Here is a 19,423-nt window from a genome sequence, read left to right on the forward strand (position 1 = left end):
TTTAATTTTAATTTGTGGTCAACAATCTATATTAGTAGATAGGTAATGTTAGAAACAGCTAAGATTTTTGCACACCTGGATTGTACAATATTTGCCCATTATTTTATTTTTTTATTCTTCAAGCTCTGCCAAGTTGGTTGTTGATAATTGCTAGACAGCCATTTTCAAGTCTTGCCATAGATTTTCTACACAGAATGTACAAAACATTAGGAACACCTGCTCTTTCCTTTCCATGATTTAAGCCCTATTCGCATGGGACTAATCCTACTAGAGAATGTCAGTAGTTATTAGCCCAGCATGTCCATTTTTTTAGTGGACGATTTGGACGGAATTGGTTTTACCAAACTGCCGCTACAATTCTTTTTTTTCCCTCATTCAAAATTGGCTCTCCTGGCGTGAAGATATTTCAAATATCTAAGGATAGCCTAATATTAGCCTACAGTTGAGAGAAAGTCAAAATAATGATGCATATTATTAAGAACCATGAACTAACCTATCCAGACATTTAATTACCTGACGTGTACGGAAATTTAGTAATTCATTGGCACAATATCGTTCACTTCATCTTTTAAAAAGAGAAGTATGGCACTAGGAAAGTTGATATATAACAAAACAATGAATATGAAGGACCAAAAAAAGCCAATACCGATTAATTGGCAGATTTAAGAAAGAAAATGTATTTGTAATAATGACAATAACAACAAAACTGAATGAACACTTATTTTAACTTAATATAATACATCAATAAAATCAATTTAGCCTCAAATAAAATGAAACGTTTAAATAATTTAAAAACAAAGTGTTGGAGAAGAAAGTAAAAGTGCAATATGTGCCATGTAAAAAAGCTAAAGTTTAAGTTCCTTGCTCAGAACATGAGAACATATGAAAGCTGGTGGTTCCTTTTAACAGGAGTGTTCAATATTCCCAGGTAAGAAGTTTTAGGTTGAAGTTAAAATAGGAATTATAGGACAATTTCTCTCTATACGATTTGTATTTCATATACCTTTAACTATTGGATGTTCTTATAGGCACTTTAGTATTGCCAGTGTAACAGATCGAACCAGGAACACATCGACAACAGCCACCCTCGAAGCAGCGCTACCCATCGCTCCAAAAACCGTGGCCCTTGCAGGGCAAGGGGAACAATCACTCCAAGTCTCAGAGCGAGTGACGTTTGAAACGCTATTAGCGAGCACCCTGCTAACTAGCTAGCCATTTCACATCGGTTACACCGGCCTAATCTCGGGAGTTGATAGGCTTGAAGTCTTAAACAGCTCAATGCTTGAAGCACAGCGACGAGCTGCTGGCAAAACGCACGAATATGCTGTTTGAATGAATGCTTACGTGCAATGTAATCAGGTGGTTAGAGAGCGTTGGAATAGTTAACTAAGGTTGCAAGATTGAATCCCCGAGCTGACAAGGTAAAAATCTGCCATTCTTCCCCTGAACAAGGCAGTTAACCCACTATTCCTAGGCTGTCATTGAAAATAAGAACGTGTTCTTAACTGACATGCCTAGTTAAATAAAGGATAAATAAAGGTGTAAAAAAATATATTAAAAAATCAGCCAAAATGGTCTCCAAAAATACAGATTTCTGATTGTTATGAAAACTTGAAATCGGCCCTAATTAAATCGGCCATTCCGATTAATTGGTCGACCTCTAATCTGAAGGCTATATGCATAGTACTTTGTTTTAAGCATCAAATTGTCCAGATGTTCTTACCCAAACTGGGTGCAGCACCTGTTCAACTCTGTAATATCCCTAAAAACAGAGGCGTGACAATTTGCACAGGATAATTATTATCTGAAGAGCTGGAAGTTTGCTGAAAAACAGTAGGTTTTTAGGGCTGGGATAATAACCTTCCTGCCAAGTAAAAATGACTGACATGGCAGATTTGAATGGGACTAAAAGTACAGATGTTCTCTTCACAGTCCATGCTGTTCCATAGGGTGTATTTTCATTAAAAAAAAATTAAAAAGAAATCTGATTCAAATGCTTGCATCTGTTACCCGATGTGGATTTGGGTGTCTGAGTTGTGTGCTAGTAGTTTAAACAGACAGCTCTGTACATTCAGCATGTCAACACTTCTTACAAAAAACAAGTAGTGATGTCAATCTCTCCTCCACTTTGAGCCACGAGAGATTGACATGCATATTATTAATTTTTAGCTCTCTGTGTAAATTCAAGGCCAAGCTGTGCTGCCCTGTTCTGAGCCAATTGTAAAAAGCCAGGAGCTTTTTTTCATAGTATAATTTCTTCTTCTTATTTAGTTTAGTCACGATTTCTCAATTTGCAGTACTTTTGCCAATCAGTTGTGCAGCCAGACTTATTTGCCTCAGCTCTCTCAACCATACAATTTTTATATTCTTCATCAATCCACTGGGATTTAACAGTCTTTACCGTCATTTTCTTAAATGGGTGCATGCTTATTAGTAACTGGATTAAGCAATTTCATAAATGTGTCAAGTGCAGCGTGTGGTAGCTCCTCATTACACACCACAGGCATACAAATATTGTTTATACCAACATAGGAATCACTACAAAACTTCTTGTATGACCTCGTGTGACTTTGGTTTTCCTAGATATTATTACTACATTGTGATCACCACATCCGATGGATTTGGATACTGCTGTCAAGCACATTTCTGCAGCATTAGTAAAGATGTGATCAATACATGTTGATGATTTCATTCCTGTGCTGTTTGTTAATACCCTGGTAGGTTGACTGATAACCTAAGTGTATGTAAACGTATGTAAACGTACGACTTCAACTGTATGCATGTTGATGATTTCATTCCTGTGCTGTTTGTAACTACCCCTGTTCAGTAGGTTGACTGATAACCTGAACCAGGTTTCAGGCACTGGTTACAGTTTGAAGCTTCTTCTTGAGTGGGCAGCTTGATGAAAGCCAGTCAATGTTACAATCACACAGAAAATATACCTCTCTGTTGATATTACATACATTTATCAAGCACTTCACACGTTATCCAGATACTGACTGCTAGCACTTGGTCTATAGCAGCTTCCCACAAGAAAGGGCTTCAGGTGAGGCAGATGAACTTGTAGCCATATTACTTCCAACATAATTTAACATGAGATCCTCTGAGCTTTACAGGAATGTAGTTCTGAATATAAACAGCAACAGTAGTAGAAATACATACATTGGGATTTCTGTCTTTTCTGTTGATGTTATAACCATGTGGCTCAGTTGGTAGAGCTTGGCGCTTGATTCCCACGGGGGACCAGTACCAGAAAATGCATGAACTCACTACTGTAAGTGGCTCTGGATAAGAGCATCTGCTAAATGACTAAAATGTCAAATGTATGTATTGCTACCACTGTATCAAAAGGTATGATCTATTATCCATCTTCCTTATAAAACGTGTTTTGTTTACCAAAAAGCTGCAATAATGAGTGAGCTGCAATAATCACGTAGCCAGTTGTGAAGAGAAAGAATCCGGCTAAAGCATTCAATGACACGATTCAAAGAGGGCACAGGGCCAGATATGATGGGTATTTTATTAGTGTCTAGCAGAGAATACATCAGCTCTTTGACATCCAGTTTTAACTGGTCAGAGTTGACTTCATAATGTCATTAAAACCCACATGGACTACAGTAGAATCGATGTCCATGTCCTGACGTAGTACATTCGGGAGCAGCTTAGTAATGTCGTTTCCTCGAGCTCCGGGATAGGACATTTTTTTGCACCAGGAACAGTCATATTTCTTATGGAGCTGCCAAAATCATGGCTGGCGAGAAGGACGAGGAAATTCTCCCACTCCAACGCTTCACAGGATTCGGAGAACCCTTTAAGGATGGGCGAGAGGCAGGATATCTTAAGTCAGTTGCTCCCGGTGCCTGGTGCAGGCCAGCTCGATCCAGAGCAGGGATGGAAGGTTGCTGACACCGACATCGAAATCATAGGGGTAGGAGTAGGCACGGCGGCCGAGACACAGGTACCCCCAGCGACGAAGGTGCAGGAAGATCAGGCTCTAGGGCGACTAAACTATCAGTTGTTTGGATCTGCTCCAGGCCTGTCGTAGGGAGTGTAGCATGCTTTGCGGCAGGCCGCTGTCTTCTGCTTCCATGGCTCGTAACATGCGACCATCATTGGATTTGCATGCTCCTCCTGCTGTGCTCCTCCGACTCTACTATCAGATGGGGGAGGAGAGGAAGAAGATGGCTCCCCTGGAGAGCGAACTCTGGGCAACACAGGCCAGTCGGACAACAACAAACAGCAAGGCAAAGATGCATCCAAAAAGTGCGAACACCGTCCAGCCACCGGCGTAGAAAAGGTAAACATTCCAATATGCGTTTCCCCCAGTTTCTTACGTAGGTTTGGAATTTCTTTGATCAAGGAAACCACTTCAATCCTATAATCCTCGGCAAGCAAACAATTGCCACATTGGAACTCCGAGTGATTTGTATTTACTATGGATCCCCATTAGCTGATGTAAAGGCAGAAGCTACTCTTCCTGGGGTCCGGCATAATTAATGCAGTTATACACATTTAAAAACATTACAGAATTCACAACACACTAAGTGCGTGCCCTCAGGTGCATACTCCACAACCACGTATCTACAACACACAATCCATGTGTACGTGTGTGTGTATAGTGCGTTATCATGTGTGTGTGTTACTTCACAGTCCCCGCTGTTCCAAGTTGCATTTTTACCTGCTTTTTAAATTTGATTCTACTGCTTTCATCAGTTACCTGATGTGGAATAGAGTTCCATGTAGTCAAAGCTCTATGTAGTACTGTGCGCCTCCCATAGTCTGTTCTGGACTAGGTGGCCGTGAAGAGACCTCTGGTGGCATGTCTTGTGGGGTATGGGTGGGTGTCTGAGCTGTGTGCTAGTAGTTTAACTTTTTATAGCTGCAGGGGCAGTATTGAGTAGCTTGGATGAAAAGGTGCCCATTGTAAACGGCCAGCTCCTCAGTCTCAGTTGCTAATATATGCATATTATTATTAGAATTGGATAGAAAACACTCTAAAGTTTCCAAAACTGTCAAAATATTGTCTGTGAGTATAACAGAACTGATATTGCAGGCGAAACCCTGAGGAAAATCAAAACAGGAAGTGGCTTCCATTTTGAAAACTCCATGTTCCATAGCCTCCCTTTGCTGGATTTAAAGAGATATGAACCAGATTCCTTTTCCTATCGCTTCCTCAAGGTGTCAACAGTCTTCAGACATTGTTTCAGGCTTTTATTTTGAAAAATGAGCCAGAACGATAACATCGCGTCAAGTGGTCACATGAGTTTTGCTCGCACAACAGAGTTTGGATAGGTATTGCTTTTCCCTCTCCTACTGTGAAAGACATTTGCGGTTGATATATTATCGATTATATATTTTAAAAACAACCTGAGGATTGATTATAAAAATCGTTTGACATGTTTCTGTGGACATTATGGAAACTATTTGGAATTTTCGTCTGCGTTGTCGTGACCGCTCTTTCCTGTGGATTTCTGAACATAAGACGACAAACAAACGGAGGTATTTTGGATATAAAAATAATCTTTATGGAACAAAAGGAACATTTGTTGTGTAACTGGGAGTCTCATGAGTGAAAAAGCTGTTTGCTTCTGAGGGCCTATACAGTACAAGTCAAAAGTTTGGACACACCTACTCAAGGCTTTTTCTTTATTTTTTACTATTTTTTACTTTATATAATAATAGTTAAGACATCAAAACTATGAAATAACACATATGGAATCATAAAGTAACCAACAAATGTGTTAAACAAATCAAAATATATTTTAGATTCTTCAAAGTAGCCACCCTTTGCCTTGAGAGCTTTGCATTCTCTCAACCAGCTTCACAAGGAATGCTTTTCCAAGTCTTGAAGGAATTCCCAAATATGCTGAGCACTTGACTTTTTGGCAGCTTTTCCTTCAATCTGCAGTCCAACTCTGGTTGTTCTGTTCTGTTCATGCAAAAAGGCTATTCTGAAAGTCTGCTGTGGGCAACAATTGTAGTGTTTGGTTATTCGCAGACAAAAACAAAGGCTGAGTTGTAAGTTACTGCCTACAGCCTACAAGCTCAGAGATAATCATGTGATCTAGGCTAAATGAACTTACCATTAGAAATCCCCGATACATAAACGTTCTCGTTGTGCTGGGAGCAAACTGCAATTCCTAGAAAAGATGAAACAAACAAAAAAAATGTTATTTTCTAATGAATGATTGTGTGATCATGAGCTTTGGACTCATCTTTTGTGTAAACGGGGCTTATTCATAACTTTGGCCCTTCTGAGGCAAGTCCACTGGTTCTAGGGCAAATGCAAATATTGACCTATTGAATCAATGAAACCCAAGACTGACTTTAGACATAAGCTACAAACAACACGTCGATTAACAGGCAACTGAAATGACATCTGTAGTCTTGCAGCAGGAGAATTTGATAAGCTTTGAGACAGTGTGTAGGCTAATGTGTATGGGAACAACTGGCAGTTAGAGAGGACGATTACACTTGCCCAAAGTGTCACACGCAAACATGGGTCAACAACTGAGTGGAAAATAGTGGAAAGTGAAAAACTAACTAGGCTTAACAATCTTGCAGGTTATGAGTATCATAGAAAATGAAGAAAAAAATATATGACTGAAAGAATGAATTCTACATGCCTATAGAAATATATAGGCTCATGGAAGACTTGGCTAATGGAAGACTTGAAGTACTTGGCTGCCTGGCCCTAGGCTTATGCCATGTTATTAGCCAAGCTGTGAGCTGAGGGCATTTAGGCAATGTCGGGTGTGTGGTGCTGTGAGTGAGCAATAGAACAGAGCATCAATAATCTTCAGACAAACCCTCCAACATGTCCTAACAAAGGAAACAATGTTGCAAAACGACTAGTTTGACTACAGAACCACTGCTCCTTCCCTGGGGTAGCCTAGGAATCATTTGACTACACAAATTAATTAGAAGTACTAACCTATGACATATTATTCTGAAAACTTCATCGCTCATGCCTCAATCAACTCTTTGAACTAAGGCTACCCGCTACGCCTACATGCCCATTATGGATGGTAGTGGGGGGGAGAAAAACACCTCAGTAGGCATATTGCATTCATTTGTTAGTTGGGTAGTTCCACCTCAAAAAGCACAAGAGGGTTGACACCCCCCATGTCAGATTGTTATGAAATCGCTTCTGTTGTTAGAAACCGTTACGATTAGCATTCCTGCAACATAATTTTGTTGAAATATAATTTTGGCTCAGAGAAATTAAGCTAATTGATTGCACCCAATTTGGCCATTTTATAGGATTCAGATATAATAGTACCTAACATCTGATTTGAATGGTCAAAAGCCACCCACGGACCCTCCACACCAATCCCCACCCCAACAACGAGTATATAGTATCAGTTCTTTATGTTTCACAAGTAGTATGGAGCTGCGGCTCTGCGTATCGGTTCTTCATCCTATGTAATGTGTTCTCAGTAAATTTGGTGATGTTGTTTTCCCCCAGTTCAGAGAAATTAGTAAATTAAGATGTTGGGTTTATGTCCCATCCTACATCCTGATATTACCAGGTTCTGACCACTATAATGGTGCTGTTCCTCCTATTAGGTGATTCTTTAAAGAACCCACCCCCTTTTTGTCAAAAGTGATAATTCACCCAAATTACATATTGGTTTTCTTAACCTGTAAAGAGTCCATTGACCTGGTATGACAGCAGCACATGCTATGTAATTTGGGTGAACTATCCCTTTAACAATGGTGGAGATTCTTTAAATGGGGCAGAAAACCAACAACTTCAATTACTAATTTCTCTGAGGGGGGAAGAAACATTACATTTCATAGGATGAAGAAGCAATATTCCGAGCCATATCTTCATACTACTTTTCAGCCATAGAGAACTGATACCATATACACTTGTTGCTGGGGTGGGATGTGGGGGAGTCCGTGGATGGCTTTTCAACACTCCTTTGGATTCCTCATGTCTAACTCATTGTTAGAAACAAAAGTTTGGTCCAAATTGGATGTTAGGTACTATAATTATTGAATATTATATGAATCCTATAAATTAAAATGCCAATTTTGGTGCTATCAATCAGCATAAGATCAAATGATATTTCAACAAAAAAATGTTTCTGGAATGTTTATCTTATGTTTCTAAATACAGAAATGATTCCAGAACAATCTGAGATGACAGGTGTTACGGCTTGCTGAAATGACATGGAACGACCCAGTTAACAAATGTGGATTTAAACGTAATAGCTGCCTTTCACATGGGCTGAAATAACAGAATTAGAAAGGTGTCAACCCCCACAGAGCCCTGGTGCTGCTGATTAATATTTAAAGGTAACCCATCCAATGACAATCAAATCAAATATTATGTCACATGCGCCCAAATACAACGTGCGCAGACTTTACCGTGAAATGCTTGCTTAGGTACCCTTCCAAACGACGCAGTGGGTTTTTTTGTTACATAGGTTAGTCTCATTAAGATAAAAATCTATTTTTCAAGATAGACCTGGTCCAACCAAGACAGCAACAGGGTGGAACAATGTTTAAGACTAAGATCAGACATAACTTAAAGACAGACACACTATAAAATGTATAAATAAACATATACAGTACATTAAAATGACAGAAACATAGAAGCATCATAGATAAACATCCTAATGACAATCACATTCCTCAGTCACGTGAGTGAACCAGACATTTAACCTCCTCCAAAGAACCAAGATCCTGGAGTTTCAAGCTGGTCTGGAGAGAACTGCAAGCCCAAGGAGAAGGAGTAACTAAAACAATTTTTGACATGATCCGTTCTGATTTTAGGAAAGATTAAAACTAAGTAAGACCGTAACTGCTATTGTTTTTCTGGCCTTATCTATTAAGAGGGATAAAGCATCTGTTTTCCCAAAAAGGTTATAGACCATAGTATACCAATGTTTAAGTGTAGAGTCTACGAAGACCAGCCAACAGAACTACAGAGATCACAGTGATGTGTCAGATGCTTTTGGTTGGTAATAAACCTAAGAGTTGCATGATACATAGAATCAAGTGCCTTCAAATCAAATCCAAAACTTTGTCACATGCGCCGAATACAAGTGTAGACCTTACCATTAAATGCTTACTTACAAGCCCCAACAGTACAAGAAGAGGTAAAAAAATATTTACCAAATAAACTAAAGTAAAAAATAATAAAAAGTGACACAATAACATAACAATAACAAGGCTATATGCAGGGGGTACCGGTACCGGTACCGAGTCAGTGTGCGGGGGTACAGGTTAGTTAAGGTCATTTGTTCATGTAGGTAGGGGTGAAGCGAATGCATAGATAAACAGCAAGTTTTGATTAATTGTTCAGCAGTCCTAAGGCTTGGGGGTAGAAGTTGTTAACCTGTTAGAGCTCTAGGGGCGCTATTTCATTTTTGGATAAAAAACGTTCCCGTTTTAAGCGCGATATTTTGTCACGAAAAGATGCTCGACTATGCATTCTTGACAGTTTTGGAAAGAAAACACTCTGAAGTTTCAGAATCTGCAAAGATTTTGTCTGTAAGTGCCCCAGAACTCATTCTACAGGCGAAACCAAGATGATGCATCACCCAGGAATTAGCAGAATTTCTGAAGCTCTGTTTTCCATTCTCTCCTTATATGGCTGTGATTGCGCAACGAATGAGCCTACACTTTCTGTCGTTCGCCCAAGGTCTTAGCAGCATTGTGACGTATTTGTAGGCATATCATTGGAAGATTGACCATAAGAGACTACATTTTCCAAGTGTCCGCCTGGTGTCCTGCGTCGAATTCGGTGCGCAATTGCCAGCTGCTTCTACTTTACCATTTGATTCAGGGGAGAAAGCATGTGTCCAAGAACGATGTATCAATGAAGAGATATGTGAAAAACACCTTGATGATTGATTCTAAACAACGTTTGCCATGTTTTCAGTCGATATTATGGAGTTAATTTGGAAAAAAGTTCGCGTTTTGAGGACTGAATTTTCAGATTTTTTTTGGTAGCCAAATGTGATGTATAAAACGGAGCTATTTCTAATACACAAGGAATCTTTTTGGAAAAACTGAGCATCTGCTATCTAACTGAGAGTATCCTCATTGAAAACATCAGAAGTTCTTCAAAGGTAAATGATTTTATTTGAAGGCTTTTATGTTTTTGTTAATGTTGCGTGCTGGATGCTAACGCTAATGCTAACGCTAAATGCTAACGCGAAATGCTAACGCTAGCTAGCTACTTTTACACAAATGATTGTTTTCCTATGGTTGAGAAGCATATTTTGAAAATCTGAGATGACAGTGTTGTTTACAAAAGGCTAAGCTTGAGAGATGGCATATTTATTTCATTTCATTTGCGATTTTCATAAATAGTTAACGTTGTGTTATGCTAATGAGCTTGCTGATAGATTTACACAATCCTGGATACAGGGGTTTTTTCATAGCTAAACGTGACGCAGAAAACGGAGCGATTTGTCCTAAACAAATAATCTTTCAGGAAAAACTGAACATTTGCTATCTGAGAGTCTCCTCATTGAAAACATCTGAAGTTCTTCAAAGGTAAATTATTTTATTTGAATGCTTTTCTGTTTTTTTGTGTAAATGTTGCCAGCTGAATGCTAATGCTAAATGCTACGTTAGCCATCAATACTGTTACACAAATGCTTGTTTTGCAATGGTTGAGAAGCATATTTTGAAAATCTGAGATGATAGTGTTGTTAACAAAAGGCTAAGCTTGAGAGCTAGCATATTTATTTCATTTCATTTGCGATTTTCATGAATAGTTAACGTTGCGTTATGGTAATGAGCTTGAGTCTGTATTCACGATCCCGGATCCGGGATGGGGAGATCAGAAAGGTTAAGGAGTCTTTTGGTCCTAGACTTGGTGCTCCAGTGCTGCCTGCCTTGTGGTAGCAGAGAAACCAGTCTACGACTTGGGTGACTGGAGTCTGACAATTTGATGGGCTTTCCTCTGACACCGCCTATTATATAGGTCCTGGATGGCAGGACGCTTAGCACCAGTCATGTACTAGGCCATACGCACTACCCTCTGTAGAGCCTTATGGTCAGATGCCGAGCAATTGCCATACCAGGTGGTGATGCAACCGGTCAGGATGCTCTCGATGATGCAGCTGTAAAGAATTGAGGATCTGGGGACCCATGCCAAATCTTTTCAGTCTCCTGAAGGGGAAAAGGTGTTGTCGTGCCCTCTTCACGACTGTCTTGTTGTGCTTGGACCATGATATTTAGTTGGTGATGTGGACACCAAGGAACTTGAAACTCTCGACCGGCTCCACTACAGCCCCGTTGATGTTAATTGGGGCCTGTTCAGCCCGCCTTTTCCTGTAGTCCACAATCAGCTCCTTTATCTTGCTCACATTGAGGGAGAGGTTGTTGTCCTGGCACCACACTGCCAGTTCTCTGACCTCCTCCCTATATGCTGTCTCATCGTTGTCGGTGATCAGGCCTACCATTGTTGTCTTGTCAGCAAACTTAATGATGATGTTGGAGTCGTATTTGGCCATGCAGTCGTGGGTGAACAGGGACTACATGGGACGGGACTAAGTACACACCCCTGAGGGGCCCCAGTGTTGAGGATCAATGTGGCAGATGTGTTGTTGCCTACCCTTACCACCTGGGGGTGGCCCGTCAGGAAGTCCAGGATCCAGTTGCAGAGGGAGGTGTTACAGACAACCAAAGCTTTAGTTACTAGACTATCATTTTACAGATGCATGTTGAAAACGTTTTTGGAAGATGTGATGGATCATATTCCCTTTCTTTTGTTGTTCAGGGAAATCATGCTGTTTAATCAGCTTCTTGATATGACACATCTGTCAGATGGACGGATTAAATGCACACTAACAGGGATGTAAATAAAAAATAAACGACTTGGCCTGTTATTTTATTGTAGCTTATTGACGGTATACTGAACACAAATATAAAACGCAACATGTTAAGTGTTGGTCCCATGTTTCATGAGCTGAAATAAAAGATCCCAGAAATGTTCTATATGCACAAAATGCTTATTTCTTTCAAATGTTGTGCACAAATTTGTTTACATCCCTGTTTGTGAGCACCATCACCTGACAGGTGTGGCATATCAAGAAGTTGATTAAACCGCATGATCCTTACACAGGTGCACGTTGTGCTGGGGACAATAAAAGGCCACTAAAATGTGCAGTTTTGTCACACAACAAAATGCCACAGACGTCTCAAGTTGAGGGAGCGTGCAATTGGCAAGCTGACTACAGGAAAGTCCACCAGAGCTGTTCCCAGAGAATGTAATGTTAATTTATTTGCCGTACGCCGCATCCAATGTTGTTTTAGAGAATGTGGTAGTACGTCCAACCGGCCTCACAATTGCAGACCACGTGTATGGCGTTGTGTGGGTGAGCGGTTTGCTGATGCCAACGTTGTGAACAGAGAGCCCCATGGTGGCTGTTTGGTTATGGTATGGGCAGGCATAAGCTACGGACAATGAACACGAGATCCTTAGGCTCATTGTCGTGCCATTTATCCATTGCCATCAACTCTTGTTTCAGTATGATAATGTACACTATTTCTGGAAGCTGAACATTTCCCAGTTCTATTATGGCCGGCATACTCTGCAGACGTCACCCACTGAGAATGTTTGGGATGCTCTGGATTGACGTGTACGACAGTTGTGTTCCAGTTCCTGACAATATCCAGCAACTTCACAGAGCCATTGAAGAGGAGTGGGACAACATTCCACAGGCCACAATCAACAGCCTGATCAACTTTATGCGAAGGAGATGTGTCGCGCTGCATTAGACAAATGGTGGTCACACCAGATACTGTTTTTTTTAATCATGACCTTACTTTTTTTATATCTGCATCAAAAGATGCATATCTGTATTCCCAGTTAGGTGAAATACATAGATTAGGGCCTAATTTATTTATTTAAATTGACTGATTTCCTTATATGAACGGTAACTCAGTAAAATCTTTTAAATTGTTTCATTTTGCGTTTATATTTTGTTCAGGACATTTTTGGCTATTGAACTTCAGTAAAGTGAAGTGGATCAACACCCGGTAACATATTTATGGTAAAATAATGACATCATGGGTCCTTGATCTGTACTATACAGATATGCATAATTATGAGGGCCTTTCTATTAACTAGGGTACCAGTGAGGATTTCCTACACTGGACAACTTGTTGCAGCTGTTGACAAGTCAATGTGCCGTTTTTTTTCTTCACGTCATTACATGAAGATATAAGGGGGATCATAGCTATATTCGACCAAATTCAAGAGTTGATTTAAAACCTGTTTAACCCTTTTTCATGGTTGTCTTGACGGATTGTCCAAAATCGTGTGACATAAAACATTACTTTTCTGTCCTTGCATTTATGACAGTGTAAATTATTGTCATACATTTTAAGCAGTTAAATTTGACATTGAAGTTGAACCCTGTAAGAATCCTGGATACAGCTGGTGGACCGTTTTTTTGTATAGAGATCCCATAAATGCAGTGTAACTACGTAACATTTTGTGTCTCGTGTTGTTACAGGTGAAAAAGTTTTCATGGGCACACAAATTCCAAATGATGTATGAAATTGCAAAATTGAATGTTTCTAACCGAGTCACCTTACCTTGATACTTAAAACTTAAATCTATATTTTCATTAAGGTGGTTCTTTCTTAATTATGCAAAATAGTTACACCGTGACATTTTCACACATCATCTGATCCAGGAAGGAATTTTCAGAATGACACGTAACCACTTTCGTTTGTTTCCCACGCTTCAATTGAAGGGTGTTGCGGTAAAACCAAATGCAGTTATTATGAGGACAAAATTATCTATTGCCTTCAACTTGAATTTCAATACAAATCCTTCCATTAAAAAAGGAACCTGTTTTTTGGTAACTTTCTCATCATAAAAACAGCAATGGTGAGATTAATGCTACCGCTATTCATGACTTTATTATGTGTCCCTGCGTCAACCAGTCTATCAATGCATTCGTAAGGCCTAAAAAAATTCATTATTCTGGTAATGGCTACTTTTTGTATGTACAATTATATGAATTATACCATTGTATAACATTAAAATCCTAGCCCTATGTTGTTATATAGGTGGAGTTATGGGACAATTTGCATATTCACTTTTATTGTTCTAAGTACACATGTGGAACTGCATGAAAATCTTTTTTTCCCCCATTTAAAATGTTGATCCAATGTGACACATTGGCCCTATTATTTATAGAAAGACCCATGAATGTCATTCTCTTCATGGTGATGTACAAAGGTAGAAAAATGTAATATCCTCCATTGCATGTTTGGGTATTATTCTACACACAGGCTATTATTCTAATGAGGTCAGACCCCAAACAGAATCAAATTTGGTTGGTTCAGAACGGACTTAATATCTACCAATCTTAGACGTGACTATGTTAAACAAGTTTGGACATCACAGTATAGCACAGTAGAATACTGCTGTATTCTACTGTGCTATACTGTGATGTCCATAGTGTGCTGTTTTCTACTGTGCTATACTGTGATGTCCATAGTCTGCTGTATTCTACTGTGATGTCCATAGTCTGCTGTGCTATACTGTGATGTCCATAGTCTGCTGTATTCTACTGTGCTATACTGTGATGAACATAGGCTGCTGTATTCTACTATGATGTCCATAGTCTGCTGTATTCTACTGTGCTATACTGTGATGAACATAGGCTGCTGTATTCTACTATGTTATACTGTGATGTCCAAACTTGTTGAACATAGTCATGTCTAAGATTGGTAGATATTAAGTCCGTTCTGAACCAACCAAATTTGATCTTGTTTGGGGGCCGACCTCATTAGCACAGCAGACCATCAAAAAAAATCAGTGTTTTATATTAAAAGTCAACCGTGATCATGGACATGCAACTAAGGATTTTCATCACACAAAATAAATTAATGCCAAACATTTGGCAGAAAATAGCTCCATTTTCATCCGTTAGAAGTGTAATGCTATTTGGCTAGCAGCCACACAAATAAATTAGCTTACAATGAAAAAGCAAGGTATTTTTTGCAAAACGAAGCATGTGCATCACATTTATAATGTTTATCATAGAATGATTGTAACCATCTACATATCCTAATGCTTTGCTTGAAGTTAATCTTGCATTTTACCGGATAAAAGTACACACAGAAAATTAGCACATCGGAGTGCTGTCTGCTGATAGAATGCCCGTTCGTGAATACGTGAATTTGCTTAGTCTGACAACGAGAGCACAGATTTCTCATCCAAGCGGAAAAGTGCAACTGAAGCACAACATTTTTTTTAAAGTCGAGCAGATATTACAATAAGAAGCATTTTAGATTTGTGCTTACACAACACAGAAATATATTTATTTAGTGTTTTATCTGTATCTTTAATTTGAAATACGCAGAATTCTGTGTTAATGCAACCCCTGTTACAGTAGAGTACAGTTCAGTACAGTAGAGTACAGAAAAGTAGAGTTCAGTACATTACATTATACTGTATCCTACTCATTTGTACTCTACTGTACAATACTCTACTGCAACTGTGGTTTGGGATTACTATGATTTCCCCATTGTGGCCAATTCAATTGCAATAATTTTGTTGCAGATTTTTCAGTCACTGTTACCGATTCATAGACAACATTGTTATCAGTAAAAACACAAACTAACCGGTAGGTCTACCTATACTTATTACTTCTGTGAACTTTCATAATTCTCCCTCATGCCGGAGAGAAATAACAAAATGTCATAAAGATATGTGGGGATTTGGAAAGTGATGGTGGGGAGGTAATCGGCAGTTACAAACGGCGATATAATTTGGACAAGATTTTATCGATACCAAGACTCAAATATAGATTTGGAAAAAAAAGAAAATGCCAGGTAGCGTTAGCTAGCACTAGTCGGCTGTACCTGCGCCGAAATTCAGGTATTTTTCATCCTATAACTTATTCTACAGTTTTTTAAATAGTGTGCCAACATGTTTTCAGCACTTATTTCCATGACTGATCAAAACTCATTTTCTTGTGTCTCTGCAGCAGACATATACAGTGCATTCGGGAAATTATTCAGACCCCTTGACTTTCCACATTTTGTTACGTTACAGCCTTATTCTAAAATTGATTAAATGTTATTTTTTCCATCAATCTACACACAATACCCCATAACGACAAAGCAAAAACAGGTTTAGACATTTTTGCAAATCTATAAAAAAAAAAACCAGAAATATCACATTTACATAAGGATTCAGACCCTTTACTCAGTACCTTGTTGAAACACCTTTTGCAGTGATTACAGCCTTGAGTCTTATTGGATATGACGCTACAATCTTGGCACACCTGTATTTGGGGAGTTTCTCCCATTCTTCTCTGCAGATTCTCTCAAGCTCTGTCAGGTTGGATGGGGAGAATCGGTGCACAGCTACTTTCAGGTCTCTCCAGAGATGTTCGATCGGATTCAAGTCCAGGCTCTGGTTGAGCCACTCAAGGACATTCAGAGACTTGTCCCAAAGCCACATCTGCGTTGTCTTGGCTGTGTTCTTAGGGTTGTTGTACTGTTGGAAGGTGAACCTTTGCCCCAGTCTGAGGTCCTGAGCGCTCTGGAGCAGGTTTTCATCAAGGATCTCTCTGAATTTTGCTCTGTTCATCCTTGTCTCGATCCTGACTAGTCTCCCAGTTCCAGCCGCTGAAAAACATCCCCACAGCATGATGCTGCCTCCACCATGCTTCACCGTAGGGATGGTGCCAGGTTTCCTCCAGACATGACGATTAGCATTCATGTCAAAGAGTTCAATCTTGGTTTCATCAGAACAGAGAATCTTGTTTAACACTGTCTGAATCCTTTAGGTGCCCTTTTAGCAAACTCCAAGCAGGCTGTCATGTGCCTTTTACTGAGGAGTGGCTTCTGTCTGGCCACTCTACAACAAAGGCCTGATTGGTGGAGTGCTGCAGAGATGGTTGTCCTTCTGGAAGCTTCTCCCATCTCCACAGAGGAACGCTGTCAGAGTGACTATCTGGTTCTTGGTCACCTCCCTTACTAAGGCCCTTCTCCACCGATTGCTCAGTTTGGCCAGGCAGCCAGAGTCTTGGTGGTTCCTAACTTCTTCCATTCAAGAATGATGGAGGCCACTGTGTTCTTGGGGACCGTCAATGCTGCAGACATGTTTTGGTACCCTTCCCCAGATTTGTGCATTGATACAATTCTGTCTCTGAGCTCTACGGACAATTCCTTCGAACCCATGGGTTGGTTTTTCCTCTGACATGCACTGTCAACTGTGGGACTGTATATAGAGAGGTGTGTGCCTTTCCAAATCATGTCCAATGAATTGAATTTACCACAGGGGGAATCAAATCAAGTTGTAGAAACATCTCAAGGATGATCAATGGAAACATGATGCACCTGAGCTCAATTTTGAGTCTCATAGCAAAGGGTCTGAATACTTATGCAAATATGACATTTCTGTTATTAATTTTAATACATTTGCAAAAATGTCTAAAAACCTGTTTTTGCTTTGTCATTATGTGGTATTCTGTGAAGATTGGTGATAGGAAAAAATAGTTAATCCATTTTAGAATAAGGCTGTAAAGTTAAAAATTTTGGAAAAAGTCAAGGGGTCTGAATACTTTCCGAATGCACTGTAGTGAGCAATATGATTGGAACATCAAATCGCAAGAAAATCCCAGTATCGAATCACAATAAATATAGCATTGTGAGAATCTCCGAAAATTATAGACTCTTAGATTCTATTTGACACCAAACGTTATATGCTCCTAAAAACTTCATGTTACATTTTAGTCATTTAGCACACGCGACTTAGAGCATACATTTTCATTCTGGTTCACCGTGGGAATCGAACCCACAACCCTGGCTTATCTCTACCAACTGAGCTACGTCAGTGCTCATGGGTCCTTTTAGATGGAAATGACCATATCCTGCTGTGTGCTTGAGTGTGTTTGAGTTGCTGTGGTATAGATTGTATGAGAGTGGTAACAAATATTTAGCTATTAAATACTTACCAGTGAATATGAGGAGGACCATGTGTAGAGAGATCCACGATGAAGATGAAATCCCATTTGAGCTCAAAGTGTAGTAGGCCATTATAGCTAATGAACTAGGCCTAATTATATTTGTTACTACTTTATTACTTGTTACAATGTTCCCAAAAATGTAACTAGGCAAGCTCTCTTCTTTGGTGTCCCAAAAATATTTAGGTAGTGACAAAAACAAAAGCAACAAATGAGATTACTACGGATTTAAAGTTATTTTAACTAACGTTTGCCAATTCCTGTCTGGCCAGACAACCGACAGTGATTGACAATCAATTATACAGCCAATACAGATCTTATAAAGTTATCTTGCTAGCTAGATGACAATGAAGAAACAATAATATAGCCGTCTTGACAAAATACTGCAATCAAACCGTTGAACGCAACAGTGCGTTGTAACTGGCTGGCTAGTTAGTTAGCATAACAACAAAATAGCGACATTGAATTTTTAGCTAACTGCTAGCTAACGATTACTCTAATGTAAGCTATCTATCTATTCCTAGCCAATATTAATCCATCGTCACATTACATGTGTAGATATACGTGCCACCCCATATCCTAGTATGATATTAACCTTTGTGTTATGCATTGTTCCAGAACAGAGGAAAATACAAAGGCATTGCTAGCAATACAGTCAACTCCACCGTTAACTAGCTCACGTTAGCTACTAGAATTCCCCTTTGTGTTAGCTAGCTAGCTAGCTAATGTTAGTGTTCAACGCAAACGTTAGCTATCGTTAACAAAGATAGCTAGCTGGGTTAGCAAAATGACGTTTCATTACCAACATTGAAATCGCACATAAATGTCACTGAATGTAAACTAGAAAAATAAATACAATATAACCGAAAGATAACTGTGAACTAAAAAACAAAAGAGCGTTTGCAATCCCCCTTCTCTCGTTTACGCCTCCACAACCTCACAAATGCTAGCTACAAGCTAGCATGCTAACGTAAGCTAGTTTCCAAAGCAATGGCAGAACGGAACGAAAATATTTCTTAGAGGTATCCTTGAAATGCCACTTCACTGTCTTCTTCTAGTGGTGTCTAAAATGTTTATTTAGAGTTTCACCATCATTGAAAATGTTATAAAGCACAAGCCCCCTAAAACTCCGGGCCCTAAACTGTATGTAACAGTACACCCCGTTGTAGCCACAACTAGCTATGAATCGGCTGAATGTTGTTACAGCCGGGGTATCGGTGGTATCAGTATAATCATCGTCCCCTTCTGCTTCGTCTTCTTGTGCTGTATTGCTGCCTTTCTCAGGTCGGAGTGCGAATTACACATTTAAATATTTTTTTAAAAACGTCACCCGTAGGTGTAGGCCGGTGGAATAGGGAAACGACAACAGCTTCCTTGCCATTTTTCTCTGCATGTCGTTTTGAGTACACAATTGTTACAAGCTTAAATGTGGTTACACCCGACTCAGCCAGCTCACAGAA

At 39.5% G+C, this 19,423-nt stretch overlaps 1 protein-coding gene across 1 annotated transcript in view; it reads right to left on the reverse strand.

Annotated features, from left to right (window-relative positions):
* lrp12 (low density lipoprotein receptor-related protein 12) overlaps positions 1 to 19,217 on the reverse strand; it is a 39,091-nt gene extending 19,874 nt beyond the window's left edge. The window contains exons 1-2 of the mRNA XM_021571703.2: positions 17,955 to 19,217; positions 6,084 to 6,140 (exon numbers count right to left, since the gene is read on the reverse strand). Coding sequence (XP_021427378.1) covers positions 6,084 to 6,140; positions 17,955 to 18,036 — 139 coding nt within the window. The 5' untranslated portion in view covers positions 18,037 to 19,217. The remainder of the gene's footprint in view (positions 1 to 6,083; positions 6,141 to 17,954) is intronic.
* Between the last annotated feature and the right edge of the window lie 206 nt (positions 19,218 to 19,423).

Source organism: Oncorhynchus mykiss, chromosome 18 (assembly GCF_013265735.2).
Source record: "Oncorhynchus mykiss isolate Arlee chromosome 18, USDA_OmykA_1.1, whole genome shotgun sequence".
Lineage (NCBI taxonomy): Eukaryota > Metazoa > Chordata > Actinopteri > Salmoniformes > Salmonidae > Oncorhynchus > Oncorhynchus mykiss.